The sequence below is a fragment of the Cariama cristata genome, unplaced genomic scaffold, assembly GCF_000690535.1.
Source record: "Cariama cristata isolate BGI_N322 unplaced genomic scaffold, ASM69053v1 scaffold4174, whole genome shotgun sequence".
In the NCBI taxonomy this organism is placed as follows: domain Eukaryota; kingdom Metazoa; phylum Chordata; class Aves; order Cariamiformes; family Cariamidae; genus Cariama; species Cariama cristata.
The window spans coordinates 1-22,481 of record NW_009611059.1 but is presented as its reverse complement, the minus strand read 5'-3'; the positions used below and the strand labels follow the sequence as shown (position 1 = coordinate 22,481).

General features: G+C 38.9%; 1 protein-coding gene across 1 annotated transcript in view; it reads left to right on the top strand.

Moving 5' to 3' along the window:
* Window positions 1-21,147, top strand: part of LOC104160031 (choline transporter-like protein 1) — a gene marked incomplete at both ends in the record, with an annotated part of 36,278 nt that extends 15,131 nt beyond the window's left edge. The window contains 5 exons of the mRNA XM_009698083.1: window positions 11,262-11,355; window positions 15,716-15,885; window positions 17,769-17,858; window positions 19,990-20,117; window positions 20,961-21,147. Coding sequence (XP_009696385.1) covers window positions 11,262-11,355; window positions 15,716-15,885; window positions 17,769-17,858; window positions 19,990-20,117; window positions 20,961-21,147 — 669 coding nt within the window. The remainder of the gene's footprint in view (window positions 1-11,261; window positions 11,356-15,715; window positions 15,886-17,768; window positions 17,859-19,989; window positions 20,118-20,960) is intronic.
* Between the last annotated feature and the right edge of the window lie 1,334 nt (window positions 21,148-22,481).

Below are 22,481 nucleotides of genomic sequence, written 5' to 3'. Positions count from 1 at the left end.
CTCTTCCTAAAATATGCTATGCTTTGTCCTCATGATTCTCCGTTCTAACTGTATCTCCCTTAGCGTTTTAGATTTTAAAAGCTAAAGATAAAAGATTTTTAAAAAAAAAAATCAATATCACAGCTAATTGTTTCAGTTTACAGAAGCTTGATCAAAAGTATGAAACCTGCTGTTACAGCAGAACAGAATCATTAACGAATTCAATTCTTAATTTTCATTATATGATATTGTGCTTATCAAACAGATACTAAACTAAACTGAGCTTTCCTTTTGTAGATTGACTCTGTGCAAGATTGACTCTGTGCAAGACTGCATTCATACACATTCACACAGTTCAGAGAAATGTTGTCATCTTCATGGTTACATTTCTGGTTAAATGTTCACCAACCTGTGCAGGTTCTAAAAAGTGATGGTTTACAGCAAATGAACAGCTTAAGTCTTGATCACCTTAAATGTTGCATATGTATAGTAAAAGTTCAAGCATGATTTAATCTTGCAATAGAGCAAGAAGAGTGAATTAGTACCAGAACTATAGTAATCAGTAAACAGAATAATTTTTCTGAGAACCACTTTGAAACTATGATAGTGTGTTTAAATTAATTAATACTAGGATTATGCTTGGCAGTCTGTTTCAAGTGACTGTAGACTCTACAGTAAAAAGGATAATAAGGAAATCTGAGGACTTTGAACATGACTGCACAGAGCTTAATTGCAATTTCTATGTTTGTGATGAAGTCTAGTTAGAATTTAGAGTTCAGCTGTCAAGTGCTTAAGAAGAAGGAGGGCAAGACATATCTGTTTGGTTTCTTGTGATAATCAATGCTGAATTTTCCCAGGCTTGTGACTTGTAACACTCAACAAGAAAACAACCTTAATGTTTTAAATAAATGGGTAGAGAATGCAGTCAACTGTTAATTTTGCTCTGCTGAGCCTTTCTGAAAGCTTTAACCTTTCCTGCAACCTGAAAATAGCGATTGTGCTGAAGATAAGCTCTGTGTAGGCTGTTGCATGTGCATTTGAAGAGTTAGCCATTTTCACCTGGCTCACATGCCGTCCCTTAAATCACCTTGTCCGTGCGCCTTGGAATTCTTTCATAAATTACTGTTTAAGAACCCTTCCATCTCAAAGAAGTCCTCTGTTGTGCCTCAGCCCATCTAAACATCTTTATTAAAAGGTGTAACATAGTAAAACATACTACAACATCCTTATATTGATTAATGACTTTATCAATACCAGGTATGATCTTCCAGCTAGCTTAGCATTTATGGTATCTTTCCCGAAGTGGGACAGGCACTTCTTTGCCTCGGCACAACATGACAGAACTGCCAACCCCTAAGGTTCAGAGCAATTATGGGAGAGCTCTTACTTATTGTGCAGTACAGCTTGTATTTTTCTGTAAGCAAGATTTTAAATAAGCATTTAGGGCAGGGAAAATGCTTGCTTGAGGCGTGAAGATCATCATGACAAAGCAGCCTTTTGGCTTCCTGAATCATTAATGATGCACTTGCTATTCTGCTGTAATTTGGGAAAAGAAGCTGGTTTGATGAATAATGCTGCACCATTTCAGGACAGTAACTTTCCTCCCACCCCAGCTCCACTTGCTCTCACACAGTTGGGTCCTGCATTTGCTATACCTTCCCATCTACAAGAAAAACAAGAAAGTGTGCTCCTTTAATCTGTTCAGAATAATTGACATCTATTACAAGAGAAGGAAAAAGGGAAGGAAAAAGCTGGGCAGTTGACTGCTTGGATCATCAGCCTGTGCAAATGTGCAAGTTGTGAAATACAGGAATGTTCCGGAGCAACTCCTGGAGGTGATGCAGATAGGTGTAGTGTTGACTGAGAACATGTCTAATGCTGTTCTCACAGAGCCATGCTGATACTTGAGTTTGTGGAGCTGTGGATTGGACAAAACTGAGAATGTTGTATATTGTGAACTGGCTGCTGCTGGTCTCCCTAGGATTGTCTGACCCAGCAGAACACGTCAGGCAAGGGGTACTTGTGATTCAATGTTTTTGTTGGTCTTGGCACTTAAAAATTGTGTATTTTGAGTAACGTGACTGAAAGCTGTTTTTCCCAAACAGCTGATTGATACTTCAGAACTTAATGTCCATGAAATACTGCAGTGCTGTTTTCAAGGACTTGTCAAAGCATTTTGAAATATCCTTGAAGATATAATTAATATATGACTGTGCCAAATGAATGATGAAATGTCATTATTAAAAAGAAACACTGAACAAGTGGCCATAATTTCTGTCTTGTTTAATTCAGCAATAACTGTATTGGCTGGTCATTGTGGGAAGTAATATTCCTACCTGTATGTAGATGACTGGATGCAGATTTAGCAACCTAAAATGAAATTTCTATTTTACATTGTGTTGACAGCCATCTCTGTTGTCGGAATTCTGTAGCTGAGGCCAGGCTAGTTGGGGTCTGAGTGGACTTAGAGCTGGAGGTAAAGCTACATTAAGTCTGCTGCAGAGACTGACCTGAAAGAAATCAATAAAGGAAATCAGTCTGGCTAAGTTAGAGCAGGTCATCTCTCTGAGTTATGGGAAGGAACCGTAAGGGAAACAAAAAGGATTTTTCGTTTCTCTGAAGATAATGACATCTTCATGTGTAGTAATCAAAGTATGCCTTTGCGTGTACCATTGGTACTTGCCTTAGGAATAGTGATTATATTGGTTGCTGCCAGCTTCTGACGTTTTTCTTCTGCTCCCATTGCACCCACACACTTTGTTTTTAGGGATAATGTGCTGGTTAAAACTTAATCCTTTGCTCATGATTTTCCTGAAGCCTTTTGTACCGTATTAGGTATAGGCATCTTACGGTTAAAGAGATTCTGCGCCACTAGGTCTTTGAGAACCTGGGTATGTTAATTTTGAGTGTCATTTTTTGAATGGCCGGAATAAAACTATGCTATGACTGGTTTTGAGATGTGGAGTCATCCACTGTTACTCTAACTCGTTACCAGAACTGCCTATTAGGGTTCTTTTGTGTTGGAAATGAATCCTCTAGACAGAATGAAATTGTTTACACAACAGAAAGTGGCTGCACCTGGAATCCTGCAGTAATATTGTGTGGTGTAATTGATGACATTAATAAACCATTTGGAATAAACCATTTGGAATGGAGGCACAGTGAGATAGTAAATCTTGCTGTGGTTGCTGAATTATTTAGAATTACATGAAAAATCTGATATCAATTGCAGTGGAATAAAATGTCAAATAGAAAGGACTGCCTGCAGAATGAAGGGGTAGGAGACAACCACTGTTACACATTTAGCGTTTTACTTTAAAATGGTTATTGCTACTTGGGAAAGAGATTATGAAGCTACTGAGGATAGCAAGAGGATTGGGTGGAGGCACAGCATTGTCTGAAAGTATAACATTTATTAATTGTGAAGAATAAAAAATAGGGACTGTATTTTTTTGTAAACTCATGGTCTGTTGGCATCATAAAGGTTGTGTTCTGGTCCTTTGTTGACAAAAGTGTTTTCTTAACTTTTTTTAAACTTACACACACACACACACACATAGATGTATATTCTTAGTATGTGTACACATACTGAGACGGGAAACAAGGATGATCACAAGAAAAGACCAATGTTTCTTCTGCCTGCAAAAGAGGAAACTATCAGGAAGAGTAATGTCATTAAAAGCAGGAATCGCTTATAGAAGGTTAAAAAAATTTATTCCTTGATTTCATAACCTGAATAATATCAAAGTAGAGGTCAAAAATGAAATTACTAGGCATCAAAGATTTTTTTTCCACACAAGTTGTGGGTAATTTACAAAACTTACTTCCATGAGGATATTTTAGATACCCAAAGATAAACTGTTACAATAATAGGTTTTGGATATTTAATAGGAGGTTAGTACTCAAGGATATCCTTGAGCTGTAAGTGGTGGAGGGCTAAAGATACAGTAGGGGAAACATCTGCTACTGGACTAGATGGATTTTTAATTTGATTCCAGAATAGCTGATTTTATTTAGCACTGGAAGAAATATGAGTAGAGGAATGGGTAAATTAATACTTGTTTTCAACTTTCTGTACTGTTCATAAGAATGGGGATAGAGAAGAGGATAGTCTGGGCTTTTTAATTACAACTCAAAACACAGTATATGAACTCTGACTCTAGGATTTTTTTTTTCTTTTTATGTATGGTTAGTTGTAACAGCAACTGTGCTTAGCTATCACGGTCGTTCTCTTTGTGGTCTTCAATTCTGGAGACATTTAAGGATCTAAGTAGTGGGGGTTTGTCTTGGATTTTTGTTGGAACATTTTTTGCAGGCACTGGAGAATACCTACTTCCACTTAAGTCCCACATTTATTTATAAAAGCAAGCTGTCATTTCTCCTGCGTTCTGATGCTTACTTTTTAAAGAAGTGATTATATCTCTCTCTGCAACAACTAGAAGTTTAGACATATACAAGCCTTACTTTCCGTCTTTTAAAATACGCACTGTTCTTCTGGAAGGCACCAGTGGATAGATGTAGAGACTAAAGGTTGCTTTCTTCACTGAAAACAAATCTGTCATATTAATCTGAGAAGTCCTGACTGCAAAGTGGTCTGTTCTATCCGTTCATGCTCATCTCAAGGCATCACTGTTTTTCTAGGCTGTGCTAGGGCCCAGAAATTAGATTTAGGTATTAAGGTTCAGCTGCATCCTTGTTTGGCCTTCTGCCTCTATTCCCACACCATTTGCAAAAGGCGTAGCTGCAGTGTTAGGTGTGCTTGTGCAGTTCTCTGGTGCTTCCACATTAACTGCTACTTCAGGCCGTGTTCAAATCAATGGCTAAAGAAGTGGACTTCTTGTTTTCTCACTGTTTCCAGCTCTGATGCTAATCTGTGTGCCGCTAAATGCTAATTCATTCCTAAATGAAGCATCAAATGTGAACTTGTCTGTTTCTGGAATGTTTTTGTTGTTCTAAAAACCTGTAGGGAAGTAGGAAATTTATACAAGCCTAAACTTTATGTATTCTTAGTGCTGGTGTTCTGAGTAGAATTACTTCTTATAGTTGTAGACAGGGTGTAATTACAGTTGTCAGACCTAGCAGACAAAGAAAGAAAGTCTGGTCAGCATCAGTGTATTCCTTTCTTCTAAAGGTCTTTTCCAACCTGAATGTTTCTGTAATTCTATGGTGACCTGAACCTTTTTCCACTTGGAATGAGTTCATGAGGAGAGGATCTTGTTACTACTCCCCATGGGTGCACTTCTTCTGAGGTTGTATAGCATTGTTCTCTGTTACTGGCAGAAGTGAGCAATGGATAGTAACTCAGCACCTTCTGTGGAAGTAGTGCTTGGCATCCTACCTGTTCTGTGGGTTTTGGCTATGGAAGTTGCAGCAGAATTCCCTACATGAGCCAGTGTCTTAAGCTTCCACTTTTCTGTGTGGTGTTGCTAGTGCATAATGTGCTAAAATAACATGCAGTTATCGGTGGTGTGCGAAGTTATCTCTTTGCCTTAAGGTTTGGAATGGTAGCATTAAGAATTTCATCCCTGTGAGAGTCTGGGAGCCTTGTCCTTCCTGACTACAAGTGAACTTCACCTCTGACAATATCCAGCTGTCAATACCTCTAGCTTGTATTCTGTGGGTTGGTCAAGCATAATCATCTGAGAGTCATGTATTCACAATGTTAGCTATATTTTAATTGGTGACACTTACTCATAAAACACCCAGAATCAAAGAGGAATTGGCACTGGGCTGAAAGTACAGAGGCCAGTGGTTGTGATTTGAACAGTCTCACTCCTCCTAACATTTCTGTACATTTCTGTATCTGTGATTACCTGGAGTTTGATTCCTGTGTTAGAGAGCTTATGTTACTGATGGACTAATAGGATGTTGCTTGAGAAGGAGAGAGAATGCTTAAAGTGGAGTAAGATGTTGAGTTTTTTAACTATAATCTCTGTTTCAGCGTATGGTCTTTTAGAAGTCAGTTATGTCACATGTGCACAATATATGCATACTGTCAGTCAGACTCAGAACGGTGAGACCGTACATGGAAGATCATATAAATTACCTTATCAAAACTATGGTTTCTAGTCTCTCAGGCTGTGCTTTATCACGTGCCTGTGAAAAGGGGTATGCAGAGCTGCTTGGACCTGTGTCTAACTTAAGCAGAACATACTGCAAAGCTCCTAAGGTGGCTGTTCTGCTCCTGGTACTGAAGCTGTCTCAGGTATCTCTGCATAGTTCTGTATTTTATTGCTTAAATCCTTGACTCTGAATATAAGTCTGTGTTTTTAGATCTGAAAGTCCTTGTTTCAGTTCCTGCTAACAGTGTCAATAGATGGGTAGGCACTGCTGAGCAGCTCAGAATGGGATCCAGAACCCCTGGTATGCCTTTCACCACTATCGTTCAGTCAGTATTAATGTCAGTGGTGTCCTGTGTGGGCTGGTCCTCTTAGCAGATGACTTAGGAAGTCTTACCATTTCTCAAGCGGTAAACTTTGATATTGATAGTGATGCTGATGTAGCAGAGGTTTTGTATGTTTGTTTACAACACAGCAAATACAGGAAGGAAAGCTGTACTGGAACTCTGGTCTCTAAAAGTAGTTTTATCTAACCACCTCACGTTAGTATGGAACTTCCTATTTACTATACTGCTGGGGAAAGCAGGGGGTTACATCTTGCTGTTGTGTGCGCTGTGCCCTCTGAGCACACAAGACCTTTAATAATTTGCCTTCTCAGCTGGAAAGAATCTTTGAAGTAAGAGTTTGGTCAGCCATCTTTTCCTGGCTTTCTGCAGCATCTTTGCATAATTTGTGCTAAATGTAGCTGGTTTTAGGAGTGCCAGAGATAATGGCTGTTCAGATTCTTACTAATCCAAGCCTAGCCAAAACAGAAAGAAGGCTTTTAAAGGAAATGGTGGCTCTCATTCCTACAGCTAGGTTAAGGTTGAAAGGAAAGTTTGTCTTTTGAGGTACTTTGCTCCAGTCATGGCTCCAAAATATTCCAACGGCTGGATCAACTGTATTCATGTAAAAGAAACCACAGAACAGAAGTTGTTGTGTCTCCAGGATACCACTTTGTAGGTGAAAGCACCAAATATAGCACTGTGAGACTGGTAAACTCTGTGTGCTCACCCGTAGCCCAGCAACTGTTGCTCTGCATAGTTTAGAAGTATTTTTCTTTAAGGTTACAACATGTTGGGATCTCAAATCCAATCTCTGTAGGACAGTTTGATGTCATTCGCCTAATGATGTCTCCAGAAGAAATATGTGCATTGCTATAGGAAGCAAAGGATCTATCACTTTAATGATTTTTTTAGTTTGTTCTCTGAATGCTACCCATAATGTTTTTGAAACATTTACGAGTCATAATAATGTAGGAATAATAGTAATGTCTTTGGTAAGCTAATTATCTCAGCAAGGTAGATTTCTCAAATTCTTCTTTAAACTTTCGCAGGCCTTGCAAACTCAAACAGCAATAATAAGACTGGCTGTGCTAAGACAGTCTCTACTAACCCAGAATAACCAGTATGGGGTGGAAGGTTTGGCAAAGTAGTCCATTCTTCCCACTCTCGCCTTAGAAAATTCAAACTTCTATCTATCAATGAATAGGGACTCTTTTGTTAGGAAATTAGTTTAAGTTTGATGTAAAGTGATAGGTTACTCAAGCACACGTTTGAGTTGTAATACTCTCCTACACAGTATTACAGAAGTTGGAAGATTTTTGAAATAAAAAGAAAGAAATATTTATGGGAATAGTAAAAATTTATTCTGCTTAATTATGTAGGACAAAAGGACAAATAAATCTGATGGGCATTATTTCAGCTATTGAACTGGTGGTTTCTTTAGAGCAGGGTGGTTAATGTCCCTTGTCTGACAAGCTCCACAAAAATATTTTTCTACTTGACTGGGAGTCTAAAGAAGCACGCTATATGAGGTAGGCACCTGAAGGGAGGAGATCCAAAGGAGCCCCAAGAGCAGTTTCCAGGCAAGAGATGATCATGGCAGCTAGGGTCATCCACTGCTCCATTGCATGACAGGAGGGAACATGCCATTGGGTTCCAGAGGAACCTGGCAAAGTGTCTCCAGTTTCCTCCACAGCCAGGGGTTTCTTGGGTTACTCTAGTCTAGAAGTCCTACTTGAATGGCTTGTGACCTGTGTGCAGATCAGGATCGGGCATTTGGTTTTGCTTGGCTTACACTTGTGATCCAAACAAGGTCTCCAGATACACATTTGTGCAAAGAGCCTTGAACCTCCTTCCCTGGACATAGCAAATCCTACCGTTTTTCTCTTCTGACTGAACTGCTAGAAATCACAAGGGAGTGTGGGCATCCACAGATCAGCAATGTCCGTCAGGCTTATTTAAATGTTGGGGCCTCGGCATGAGATACACTGGTATTGTTGAATTGCAGAATGATGAAGCTGGGACTGAACATTCTATATTGTGAATGTCTATACAGTTGTCCACATAGAGCCTCCCCTGACTTCCTGCGGAACTTCTTATTGTCATCACAGAATCATTTAGGTTGGAAAAGACCTTTAAGATCATTGAGTCCAACTGTAAACCTCACACTCCCAAGTCTACCACTAAACCATGTCCCTAAGCGCCACATCTACACGTCTTTCAAATACCTTTAGGGATGGTGACTCCACCACTTCCCTGGGCAGCCTGTTCCAATGTTTGATAATCCTTTATGAAGACAGGCTGAGAGAGTTGGGGTTGTTCAGCCTGAAGAAGAGAAGGCTCTGGGGAGACTTTAGAGCTAAAGAGGGCCTACAAGAAAGCTGGAGAGGACTTTTTACAAGGTCATGTAGTGATAGGACAAGGGGCAATGGCTTTAAACTGGAAGAGGGAAGATTTAGGCCAGCTATTAGGAAGAAATCCTTCATGGTGAGGGTGCTGAGGCACTGGAACAGGTTACCCAGAGAAGCTGTGGATGCCCCATCCCTGGAAGTGTTCAAGGCCAGGTTGTACGGGGCTTTGAGCAACCTGGTGTAGTGGAAGGTGTCCTTGCCCGTGGCAGGGTGTTTGAAACTGCGTGGTCTTTAAGGTCCCTTCCAACCAGTCCGTTCTATGATTCTATAACCCTTTCAGTGAAGAATTTTTTCCTAACATACAATCTAAACTTCCCCCGGTGCAACTTGAGGCCATTTGCTCTTGTCCTATTGCTTTTTACTTTGGAGATGAGACCAACCCCCACCTTGCTACAACCTCCTTTCAGGTAGTTGTAGAGGGCGAGGAGGTCTCCCCTCAGCCTCCTTTTCTCCAGACTAAACAAACCCCAGCTCCCTCAGCTGCTCCTCATAAGACTTGTGCTCCAGGCCCTTCACCAGTTTTGTTGCCGCTCTCTGGACATGCTCCAGCAGCTCAATGTCCTTCTTCTAGTGAGGGGCCCAAAACTGAACACAGTACTCGAGGTGCGGCCTCACCAGTGCTGAGTACAGGGGGACAATCACTTCCGTCGTCCTGCTCCCACCCTATTTCTGGTACAAGCAAGGATGGTGTTTGCCTTCTTGGCCACCTGGGCACAGTGTCAGCTTGTATTCAGCCAGCTGTTGACCATCTTTATAACTTAGCTTTTGGCCTGTATTCAAAGCGAAATAAATGCCAATATCTGCAATATTCTTTTTCCTTCTGTTTTTAAGGTAAAAGTGACTCTCTCCACTGCTGCCCATCCATCGAATTTTGGAGTTGTTTCTAAATTGGCTTAAGTCAGAAGTTTTCATGTAGATTAAGAATAGATTAAAAAATTTAGAACCTTTTGTACAAAAAGAATAATAATTACTTTTAGGTACTATATTTACATTTGTGATGTAAGGAAGGTAGTTTTGTCTGATGTCTGTTTATCTGATGCTGTGTTTTCCATGTAAGCAAGTAGAGGCATAAGGATTCATATAAACAGTATAATTGAAAATGGAGTTCAGATGTTTTACCTGATACCTTCTCTTTGCAGGAAATTTAACTTTCTTCGATGGTGTATTTGGTGTTTTGGACCCGCCCCCAAAAAACTAATTCGTAGAAGTGGTATTTAAGTAGTGTTCCAGAGACTGCATTGCATAGCATGCTCAGCTGCTCTCTGTCTTCTCTTTCAGTCTATAAATAGAAGATGTCTCTTCATAGAGGTAGCATTGCAGCAATGCTAAAGAAGATTTCTGCAAACAATATTCTACAATTTCTACAAATAATACTTCTGTTTGGTGCCACGCAGGCCAAGATAAGGCTGTTTGTCAAAAGTCTTGGTTTAATTTGTGTTAGAATATGTGTTATCCAGATCCAGTTTGTAGAACTCTGCTACAAAGTATTTCTGGAGAGGGGACCTTCATAATGGAAAGAATTGAATATTTATAGGGATGATCAAGATGACCTTAGTTTCTTATGTAGTAAAAAAGGACACCAAAGGCTCTGTATGAAGAGCCCTTGCACTGCGGAGTAAGCAATCTGTTAGCAAACAGACTTGGGAAGAAACTCGTCTTTGGATAGGTAGCTTTTACCATTGGAGGCATTCTTACCTCTTCTTCCAGTTTCTGAGTGACTGCTGCTCCAATCTGATTTGGCCATTGCTATATCCCTAGAAGCATTGGCTCGGAGGTTCAGTGTCTTGATTATAGACAAATGGAAACAGAGCTGTCTAGGTAATGTACTTCCATAAGGCAAATGTCAGGTACTCAGGAAACCTTAAATTATGTTTGAATTTTGTTGTAGGCAACTTGATCTTTATTGTGCTGTACCAATTTGTTTACGGAGAGAGTTCAGCTTTGTTAAATGTTTTGGACATGTTATTTTTCAGCTAGCTTTCTAACTTCAGCAGTTTGGTTCCTTTGTTCTCTCCCTGAAGTCTATAGACCAGTTGTAATTTGAAAACACCACCCCCACACACCCCCCCTCCCACACTGAAAAAATGACGGAAATGTTTTCTTTCTATAGTGAATGTTGTCTTATGCGATATTCATGTACTAAAAATAATCAAGAAAAAGCATGGTGGAGTAGCAGGGGAGGGTGACTTCAAAGTCTTTTGTGTCCTTCCCTTTTGCTCTGCATTGTGAATTAGCCTTTGCCACTTGAATACACGAATGTTGGAAGATCCAAAGCTAGATGGAGAATATCATTGTTATGCTGAAGCCTATGTTGGGCTTGACTCACTCTTCCATTACAGGAGGAACTGTAGCATAACTTTATGGTAATAGTGTGAGGAGCTGCAGAATCAGGACCTATATCAGTTTTAATACCTTTTGCAAATAATAGGAATATTTGTTTTTTATTTTTTCCCCATCAGTCTTTTTTTTTTTTTTTTTCCTCTCAACAGGATCCACTCTGTGTAGCTATGAACTACAGCCATCAGAATACACTACAGACCCGAGGGCCACCAAGTTATGTCCTAAATATCCTGTTCCAGAGAGGTAATATTAACATCTTGTCTGATCGGGGGTGGAAGGACCAGAGATTTGTTTTGTCTGTGACAATTCTTCCGGAAATATGCAGCATAGATTTATTCAATCTTACAGGTGAATGTTTTAGTGTAGTATTGCCGAGTATTTTTAAAAGATTGTCAACACAACTCCTAAAGAAAAACGCAAACTATCCAGGTATTAAGCTGGTATCTTCAAGTTCTGTCTCATGTAACTGACACTGTTGCATGTGTATCAGTACATCATGATACTGATACATCATGATCACCTGTTTTACTGCCTTTCACCCTATAGCCAGCTGTCTGTCAGCAATGCAGATCAGAGACAATTATGGAGCACTTTAGATCCCTGGAGAGAAAAAGGATATATTGACACGCAGCTCTCTGCAGTGTTCCTTTCTTAAATCTTGCCTCAGCCAGTCAGATTTAGCAAATTGCTTCATTTTTTATTCTTTCAGTCCCCAAAAGACTCATATGAGGATGGTCAAGTATCAAAAAGAGGGCTGTATTTTATAAACGAATCAATCTGAATTTTATTGTTTAAAATACTAATTAGACGGCCTTTTGTGAAGTAGGATGGAAAAGTTTGTAGCTCCAGAAACTCTGCTAGCTGTGCTCGCTGGAACTGTGGAGATGAGCACTGCTGAGCAAAGAAGTGGCCTATTTGCTGTTGTGCACACTCTTCTGTCAGTAGTTCTGCTCACTCAGGAAGAATTATATGTTTTCTCAAAATTTATCTTCTCAAACATATTCAGTAGTGAGTTTAACTGCAGAGTCTTTTCCTATGCACAGTTTTCTGTTACGGTTTTATTAAATGTTGCAATTGTGCCAGTTCTAAAAACTCAGATTTTAAGTCTCTCCTGTCTGCATGGTAGCCTCTCCAGTGAATAATTTTTTTATATTGTAGTGACAATAAGTAGCGGCTGGAATATTAACTTTTTTTTTTTACTTTTCCCCACAGCAGATTAATATTCTGTGCAGCTAACCAGCTGTTATAGCTATAATACAAAAACAAATGAAAACTTCAATGCCAGCTTGCATACTGAAAAGACTTGTCAGTCTTAATTTTTGCCGGAATTATATTGACTTTTCTCACTGCGTGTTCCCTTGTCATTCAGTTTGAATGAATATAGCTTAATAGGAAAACAGAAGGATAGAACAGTGTGTCAGAGCTGTAATGACTCTGTAAATTCCTCACAAAAACTACCACTATTTATTTTTGATAAGCTATTGTGTAGGTGGAGTATTTCCCCTTTATTTGATATGAATAAAATGTGCAATATGTTTGAATGTTTTTGAGATTGAAAAGTCTGAACTTAATGCCCTAAAGGCCAACACTGTGTCTGTAAACCACTCTTTTTCAGAGTTTTATAGTTAAATTATTTGAGTAAATTAGTATAATTTTGAGAGGAAATGGAATCCTGTGGAGGCAAACAAATGAAAAACCCAACGCCCTGTAGGCTGAGGCATTCAGGGAGAACTTAGCTAACACTCCTGTTCTCAGATTTGGTCTGTCAGCGGTATGAACCATGATCTAATTCCCATTAGGTCCATGGGATGGAGGTAGCGTATGCCAAGAGGACTGTCCCTTGGTGTTTTCTGTTTGATGATCAGGCTTCTTCATGCTCTTCAGTTGAGGCTTCAGCTCTCAGTGGACTCTGATCCTCCAGCTTCAAGGCATTATGTCCAACTTTGACACAGCAGTGCAGACTGGCAATGGAACCAGCGATACATGTTTCTTCGAGAAACCATGCCTAGCATATCTCAGCCTCAGCACAGCATGACTTCGCTGTTCAGAGGACCCTAGAGGAAAACCTGTCCAGCTTTTCCGTGCAGCATTTATCTATCAACCAGCTGTGCTGAGCTGTGCCAAGGAGCTGCCCTGTAGAGGTTATAAAGAGCTGCTAGCAGTGGCATTCCAACCAGGCTCCCCACACACAGGTAGTTCTATATGCTCAGGTGTAGTAATGAGAGGAAAAAGGCTCTCCTCTGAAATCTAGAACTTGAACAGTCTGATGAGTCTCTTAACTTCATTTGTATATTACTTTAAAAACACAATTTTTAACACCATCATCTGCTGGCTTGAACTTTACTTGCTCTTGTTCATGATTAAGCATCATATTATTATTCTCAGAAACTTGTAATTCCATTTCAGTATGTAATATACCAGATTATAATCAAGAGGCCGTATAAAATAGCACAGGTCATGAAGAACAGATGTATTATTGTATTTTTTGTTAAACAAGACACCTCACCTCACCTCCTCATTCAGTCAGAATCACTGAAACAGCAGTAAATCTGAAGGGGTGGATTCTCAGGAGTCCCATTTACTCAAGAAAGCTTGTAGGAACCACTAACCTCATTTTTTTTTTTTTATTAATTACAACAAAGTTAGAAATTAATTATTGCACTTGAAAATTGGTAACTTAAAATGTGTAGTGAAATTGCTGTAGCTTAAGGGATGTTAGATGAGTAATAGAAACTCTGGTACTCAAAAAGCATGTTTTCCTCTGTTGGGTTGTATTTTGGAACAGTATTTTAATCCCATTAGTTTCCTTTTTCAGAATGAGTATTTTCCATATTTGGATGCAGGAATGACAGTCCTTTGCCTACTCCCAGCTCAAAATTTGAGCTTTATTACTGGTATCGACAACTTCTAAATGCTCTAAGCTTTCCGCAAAGTTGGAGCAGTTAACAATTAAATAAAGCTCTCAAATTTCAGTCTTTTCCAGTATTACTGCATATAATGAACTGCAGTATGCTGCATATTCCAAAAAAGGCTATGTTGTAAGAAGCTGAGAATCCTCTCGGCCTACATGGGTTGCCTTTTAAATAGGGCAGCCATCATTATGGGGTTTTTAATTTGGTTTTTAACAACTGTGACTAATTCACCATTACTTTGCTGAGTTTAAATGCTGTCTTCATTACTACCCAAAAGTAGACCATCAATATGAACATCTCCAAATGCATTTACCTACTCAGCACAGTAAGTTTAAAACCATATAATTTACAATTGTCAGTCACTTCAAACAAAAACATAGGATCTACTAATTACCTAGGTATGGCAGGTGATCATAATTTCTCCCAAATTCTGTACAGAATAATTACATGCTAATGGTTTTCAGCATGTTGTCTTTTTTCCCCAAAAAACAATGCACAGAAAGGATGTGCCTAAGGCAACTGGTTTACTGACTATTTGTTTAAAAGACAGTTAGAATTTTGGAAAGGGATGGGCTTAACAAATAGTTATTGAGTACAGAAAATTCCTCGTTTATAGGTTGCTGCTGAAATGGGGAAACTGCAAAAGATTATGTGCATTGCTGCTAGAGTCCACTGAAATCTTTTAGGTAGGGAAGATTGGCAGGGTGAAAGAAATATAGAGGTTAGAAGAAAAGACTGACTTAATATGAAAGACATTTCTTTTTGTTGGATCCAATTGCAAGAAAGAACATGTAATTCATGGAACATGTGTCTAAAGTGTAATTTGGAAGATTGATCAAAAGATGTAATAGGCCACTTTTAGATCTGACATAGTTCATGAGCAAGAAAGGCAGCTACTTAATGGGAAACATTTGGAAAACAAAATTACCCGCTTTTAAAGTGAAGTTTTTGCTCTCTTGTATCTTCCTCTGATGGACTTGATAACAGGTTCTGCTGAGCATTCTGCGAAGTTTAATGCATAGCATCAGTATTTTTGGGGATGATGCTTCCAGAGCAGTTCAGGAATAATGAAACAATAGAGGCATCTTTGCATGTTTTGCAAAGAATGTAGTGCATAATTTTAACAAAGTTAATGAAAGTAAACACTGTGATTGTAATCTTAAGTACAAGAGCAACTTTAGTATGGGGAAAGACTAAGAATAAATGCATTGGTTTTGCTTGGCAGCAGTTTTAAGTGCTGATGTCCTTTAGCATAAACTGTATGTTTGCAAGAAGAGTATTGTCATTCTGGGATTTCTTTTGCTGCAAATATGGGCCAGTATTCCATTCTAACATGAGTGAAAGGCATTGTTTCAGCTGCTGGTTCACCACCTGACACTTGAATGAGAGATGTTTAAGCAGAAATAGGAACATGTATTTTCTAAGCCTTGCTGTTCAAGAGTGGGAGGGTAATAATTTCCTATTGGATTGTGCACTTCAGCCTCACAGGGATATTTATAAGAACTGCATCACTTGCCATTATGATCATCCTCATTCCAGCAGCACTTGTGCATTCAACACATGGTTTCTGGTTATGATGTTATAAGGGTGGAATGGTTGCATCTATTCACCTTTCATTTGTGTGTTGATGTGGCATTTATATTAAGTAGGAGTAATTTTTTTTTCTGATTTTTTTTTTCTTGTGTCACCAGTGCACCTATTCCATTCTTCCATCGCTGTGCTCCTGTGAACATTTCCTGCTATGCCAAGTTTGCAGAGGCCCTGATCACCTTTGTCAGTGACAGTAGTGTCTTACACAGGCTGATTAGTGGAGTTATGACCAGCAAAGAGATTATAATGGGACTTTGCTTGTTATCACTAGGTAATTGTTTTTCTCATTACTAGCTATTTCTTAGTACTGCATTAGGAGATTGTTAACACCATCTAACCACAATATGACCAAAAAACATGTATGATAGCAATGAGCCCTTAGAAAATGGTTCAGAATGCTTTTTTGAAATTTTGACAGCTGGGTAACTTACTCAGAAGCAATATACATATGCATTCCTGTTTTTTCTCCTCTTTCACTGATTATGAGATAGAGGATATGTGGCTGTTGATTAGCCAACGTTAATTTTGTTATAGTTACCAGAGCATCCCCATTCTCCCTATTTTTATTATAATGTTCCCCTTTCCCATTTCTAATATTCATCATCTGCCAACCCAAGTCCAAATAAACCCTTTACAAATAAAAAGAACAGGGTGAGAAATGCACAATAGCATGCTCTTCTAGAATCTAGCAGTTCTAGTTTGTTTCATTTAACATACTTGTGCAGAGATATGAGAACTTTCAGTGGGAAACAAGAAACTTAGGTACCCATTTGTTGTATTGTATGTTACCTCCTTCTTCCCCTTCCCTCAAAATTAAAAACTTCAGGCCTTTGAAGATCTCAGCCTTGTCTGAAGAACTGGAAATTCCCAGCAGTATAGTGGTGCTGCATCGTTTCTACAGTTGGGAGATGCCTCTGGCCTATAGAGTGACACATTGCACTAGACTGAAGTGCTGTTTTAACAAAGTCTAGTGATTTAAGGTGGAATGCTACGTACCCACATAAATTACTTTACTAATGAGTCTATTTTACTCCTACCAAATGTAAAATCTGAAATCCCAAAATGGGAGGCTGAAGATGCTAGCCACGTATATAAGCAGTGTGTGGTTTAGAAAGAAACACTGTGAAGCTGTACCAGATAAAGAAACTTTTTGTTTTCAGTCTGCCTTAGTGGTTTAAAACAAACAAACAAACAAAGTGGATGCTAGATACCATTAAAAAAACCCAACAACAAACCACAAAAGACCGCTGAGTATCTTTTCAACTATAACTGGAAAGCTATTTATTCTTCTATCTTGACAGCTGCAGTATTTGATAATAATGGTAGAAAGACCATTCCAAATCTGAAAGCTAGTGGCTGATTAGCAGTGCTGCTGTTCAGTTAGAGTCAGAAGTTAGTACAGAGTTTTACATACTTAATTTAAAAAATATTTTTCATACCTTCATACTTAAACAGAATTTATTTATTTTTAAACAATGGGTAAGATTGTGTGATTCAGAAAGCCAGATTCCAATGGCTTTCATGTAACTGGGGTACACAAATATGTATATGCAAAAATATATGCATGCAGTTACACCACTTACTAAATCTTAGTTGGCTGAGATTGTAGAGGGCTTTTTAATATGCAGTTCCTGAATGGCAGTGGAACTATATGAACAAAGCTTCTTAAAGAGCTCATTTTGAATGCTGAAAATAAAGTCGCAATTTTTTTACTTTTTACTGGCATGACATTTTGGAATACATAGGTGTCACATTATCTGCACTTGTTTGACAAGTGTATTTGAGTGCAAATTCTGCTCTGGTCCTTGGGAGATGTGCTCATGTTACCAGACTCTGAGTACTGTCATGTCTTGCTGTCTGTTTTGTCATTGTCTAAATACATCTCTGTCTGTATGTGTGCATTATGTTTTGTATTTAATGTACCATGTAAACGTATTTATGCTCTCTTTGATTTAACCAACAGTATCAAAACAGAAATTATAGAGGTGCCTAATTTCCTTAACTGTCTGTGCAGTGAGTTTGTAAGTCTCAGAAAAGAAATCTCTATCTAAAAATTCTGTTGGAAGGCAGTTATCTCAGTGCAGTGGGAGAATTAGGAAGGCTATTTCTACTTGAAATGATTGCTCTGCTTATTTTATTTGCCTTCTTTTGCAGTGCTGTCCATGATTTTGATGGTTATAATCAGGTACATTTCAAGAGTACTTGTCTGGATTTTAACAATTCTTGTCATTCTGGGATCACTTGGTAAGTCTTGTTTGTTTCCCAGTTTCTGAGTGCCCAGTTCTAATCTTTGTACTGCATGTCCTCAGGCCAGCTACATCCTGCACAGATCTTAGACCATGCATTTCCCTTCAGCTTTCCTTTGAGTCCCTTGCAGAACATGCATCAAAAATGCCACCTTTGTAATTGCAGTCCTCTCCCAGAGGCTACGTTGCTCCTTAGAGATTTGCTGCACACCCAGCTTGCCTGGCAAGCTTCTTGTCGGCCTAGCTTACTAGAGCCCACGTAGGCAATATGGGCTATTCCTCACAGCACTGTAGCCTAGCCTTTAACGCTGCCTACTTCTTAACTTGCTTTCCAAACATGTCAGCAGGGCGGCTAGTCTGGGTGTGTCGGATGGCATAGTCACCTGCTGGGTGTACTCAAGCATGCCGGAATCAAAGGGCAACTATTGTTTATGCAGCCTCAGGGGACCTTAGGATGTAGATGTGTCCATACAACCCTCACATGTTCATCAGCCCCTTCAGTCCTCTGAGCAGCTCTGTAGGTGCATCTAAGACCTTTTCTTGAGGAAGCAAAGGTACATTTCTAGCATTTCTAACCAAATCCTTGTATTTCCATATGACTCAAAGTCCTGCATGACCTTGGTCATGTATGGAATGCAACCAGCCATGCCATCTTGGGAGTGGCCAGAAATTGTCTGATACAAAATGATGTAGCTTGCATGTAAATAGTGTTACTATATCACATTAACTTTTACATTTGTAAAACTAAATTTTTCTATTATTGATACTCAGTAGCTAAGCCAAAATGTATGGGTGGATGACTGTAGAGAAGGAACAAAAATAGAATAATCAAGTTAGGAAGCACTAGCAATTTAATACTTGCAGTTCATGACTGCAGGGAATGGAAAAAAAATCAGCAGACCATGTATGTTTTTTCAGGATCACTTGGTTTTTCTGCTTACTGATCTCAGGATCTGTGACCACAGAAAAGGAAAAAACTAGATTCTTTTTTTTTCCATTTATATTCTCTTTAGAAGCTGAGAAACTGTTGAATGAAAGAATTTAATTGCTTATCTTATTGCCATCTGTTATTATATTCTAAAAAATCACATCCATTACACAGACTGAATAAGAACATGTCATTTGTGAGACATACTGCTTATTCTGTATTCACTGTTTGTTTAGGAGACACCAAAAGAGCATTCTCCATTTTAGACCTGAACGGAGTACCTTCAGCAAAGACTTGTGATCTCTAGATAAGCTTATGCAGCTGATTCAGAAATAACAACAGAACAGAGAAGGGTATTTAAAAGAGAAGAGAAAAAAAAAAGGTGTCGGAGGGGAGACATTCTCTCCCTGAGGGGCTGGAGTCCTGTGCTTAAGTAAAGTTCTACCTTGGAAAGGTAGCTTAGAATAGGGGGATAATATTCTGACCATAAGGCTAGGATTTCCTGACAGGGGTTAGAAGAGAGCCCCTCATATTATGTTATCCTCCTGTGCCTTTCACTGACTTTTTTCCAGTGCCCAAAAGACACTGTCTGGTGCAGGTGTAGCTATGTGTTATTAACCTATGTCAAAACCTGCTGTTTTCAGCATCAGGGCTGTTCCTTCTCCTTGGTCGGTCTTCCCAAGAGTTTTGGACTCGTCCTTTTGTTCCTCTTGTTACTTTGCATCCTAATCCAAAGGTCCCTCTGTGTTCCCCCTCCTAAATTCTTACTCCCTACCTTATTAAACACAAATATACATACATCCTACCACATAACTTTATTCTTCTTTTTGTTCCTCTATTGCCTGTCTAATGGGAGCTGTGATCTTCATTGTTAGGGCTCCCGGTGAACTAGTCCTTTCATGCACTTCACCCTAAAACACAGAGGCAAAGAGCTGCAAGTCTGTTAAGCGGTCATAGTGGGGTGAGACTGTGAAAAGAGTATATCCACTTGAGGAGAGGGCAGCAGAAGAGAACTAAGCACTTCTCCCTCCTTTGAAGTTCCTGTTGGGTTAAGCATCAGTGCCCTTGAGTATTCTGTACCAGACCAGGCTTAAAAAGAAGAAACTGTTGTTTCTCTGGTACTAGGTAGTATGACTGTGTCACATAGAAGGAGCATCTTTCATTTATCCCTTTTTTTTTTTCCTCTCTCTCTAAAATATAGGTGGTACAGGAGTCCTGTGGTGGCTCTATGCTAAGCAACGAACATCTGCCAGTGCTATTGAGACGCAAATAGCCAAAGACAATCTTCAGGCTCTCCTGATCTATGCCATTTCAGCTACAGTCTTCACGGTATGCTTTCCTAATGACTACATTATTTTCTTGTTCTGTCTTCCTAGTGGTGTCTCTTTTTTTATTCAGGTGAAAGGTTTATATTGCACACGTTTTTGAAGAGTTTTTTTCCACTGCAAGCTTTGTTGCAGTGACAACTTTTTTTTGTTTGTGGTTTTTTTTCTCTTTCCTGGTTTTGAGTCAGGAGAGAGTTCCTAACCCTGCAGCTACTTTCCTCTACTGTAAAATGTCGACAGGGACTTTCATTTATGAGATTTTTCTTAGGTTCCGAGTTCAGAGGTACGTAGTCATTTCAGTTTATTTGAAAGTCCTTAGACCATTCCTACTTCTGAAATCTTTCGTTCCCAAACTTTTTCCATTTACAGAACGAACATTGTGAACTGAAGTACTAACACTGATGACTGAACCAATTTATCTTCTTTAGACCTTGCTCTTTGTTTCAGAGTCACTGACTTTACTACTAAATATGGACAATGTTTGACTAACTTATATGACAAGACCGCCACGCTATGTTCAAATATAAATGCTAAATTGTATTCTTTGTTGAATCTTGCTGATTTCACTGTATTGTAAAACATAATTGAGGACAGAATCTGGTTTAATCTCATCAGCATAAGGCTGATGATGATTCCACATACATAATTATAAGATTGGAATTCCTCGAAAGTATAATTTGGAAAATAATTTATCACAAGAAGAAACTGATAGAGGTTTTACATTTTGATCTTGTGATCTTACAATGCATGTGTTAATTTGCTGTGTTTGAATATCCTAGCTATGAAAAATGGTAGCTTGCTTATTTTTTAGTTCTCTGTAATGTGATTTGGAAACTTCTCCCTCTAGGTTATCTTGTTCTTGATAATGTTAATTATGCGCAAACGAGTAGCTCTCACCATTGCCTTGTTCCATGTGGCCGGCAAAGTCTTCATTCACCTGCCGCTGCTAGTCTTCCAGCCATTTTGGACATTCTTTGTGCTTATCCTCTTCTGGACATACTGGATCACAGTCCTGCTTTTCCTTGGTACTACAGGTAAGCAGCTACAAGGCTTATTTTAAGTAAATTCCACTTCATTTTTGCATGGTTTCAGGCAGAGTTGGTTAAAAAGCATGTGCGAACATCTAGAAGAAAAAAGACACATATTGTGCTTCTATTCTTGTCTGCTTCAGTGACTTCAAAACACTTGTTTAAAGACAGTTGTGCATTTCAGTCTGCATTTCCAGTGTGTTACTTTGTGCCTTAGGCCAACTTTTTGATTTGATGCAAGTTGGCATGTTGCAAACCACAAGACTCCATTAATGAGACTGCCATAACAATTTTCAAATAATTCCCTCTATTTTTACACAAACAGGTTAAAACCAGTCTAATCTTACAGCTAATCTCATAAGGCATTGTATTGTAGCCAGTACTCACACAGATGAAGACATAGTAATAAAAGGGCTGTTGCACACAATTACTGTCTCCCAAAATGTAAATATACTGGAAGTAGTTTTCAGTTGTTCATAACTTAAGAGTCCAATATTATTTCAGTGTTTTCCAGGATTATTAGGAAGATTTTTCTGCTCTTTGTGAACTGTATTCTAAGAGCACCCAATGTACTCTCAATTTCTTCCTGCCGTGAAGAGTGTATTAGAAAAAAAGCTTTGTTTGTGTTCAGGGTCTGACAAGAGGTTCTAGAATTAGTTGATCCTATAGGTCCAAATCTTAGTTACTTCAACAGAGAAACTTAGCAACTGCTTTTTAAAATGGGAGATGTCTGTGTTATTTTGCAATAAGTTGTAGGCAATAGAGACCGCCATTCCTTATTAAAACTTGAGAATTTTGGAATGTATTGTTTGCTGCTGATCCAAAAGTAGCAGTGTTTCAGGTCACAGATCTATTTTAGGATCATACAAAATATGTACTTTTTATTTCATAGTCTGAATTCTTAGTGGGGGATGGAGGTAACAGAATTCATGTGGTTTTGTTCTCATTACTGTTGAAGTTTTTAGTTTCCATTACATGCTGTGCTATGTGCAGAAAATGTTCACCCCTGAAAGTGAATTAAGTCTCAGTCCCATGCTTCACTCTGTGAGTTAAAGACCACTGCACAGGGACTAAACTTGTAGCAGAATTTGGACTGATACTAGATTTTTACTGACAGAACTCTTCGATTGGCCTTCATCCTGCAAAAACTAATTTATGCTTTTAGCTTTATATGCACTCAGTATCTTCTGACGTGCGGAAACACACTCTACAACTCGCGGGGAGTTATAAAGCAGGCATGTTTACTTTGGTGCTGTGTGCAAGGGGGATTGCTCCTCCAAACTTGCACACCGAGTAAATGAAGATACTTACTATATACCTTGAAACATTTACATATTCAT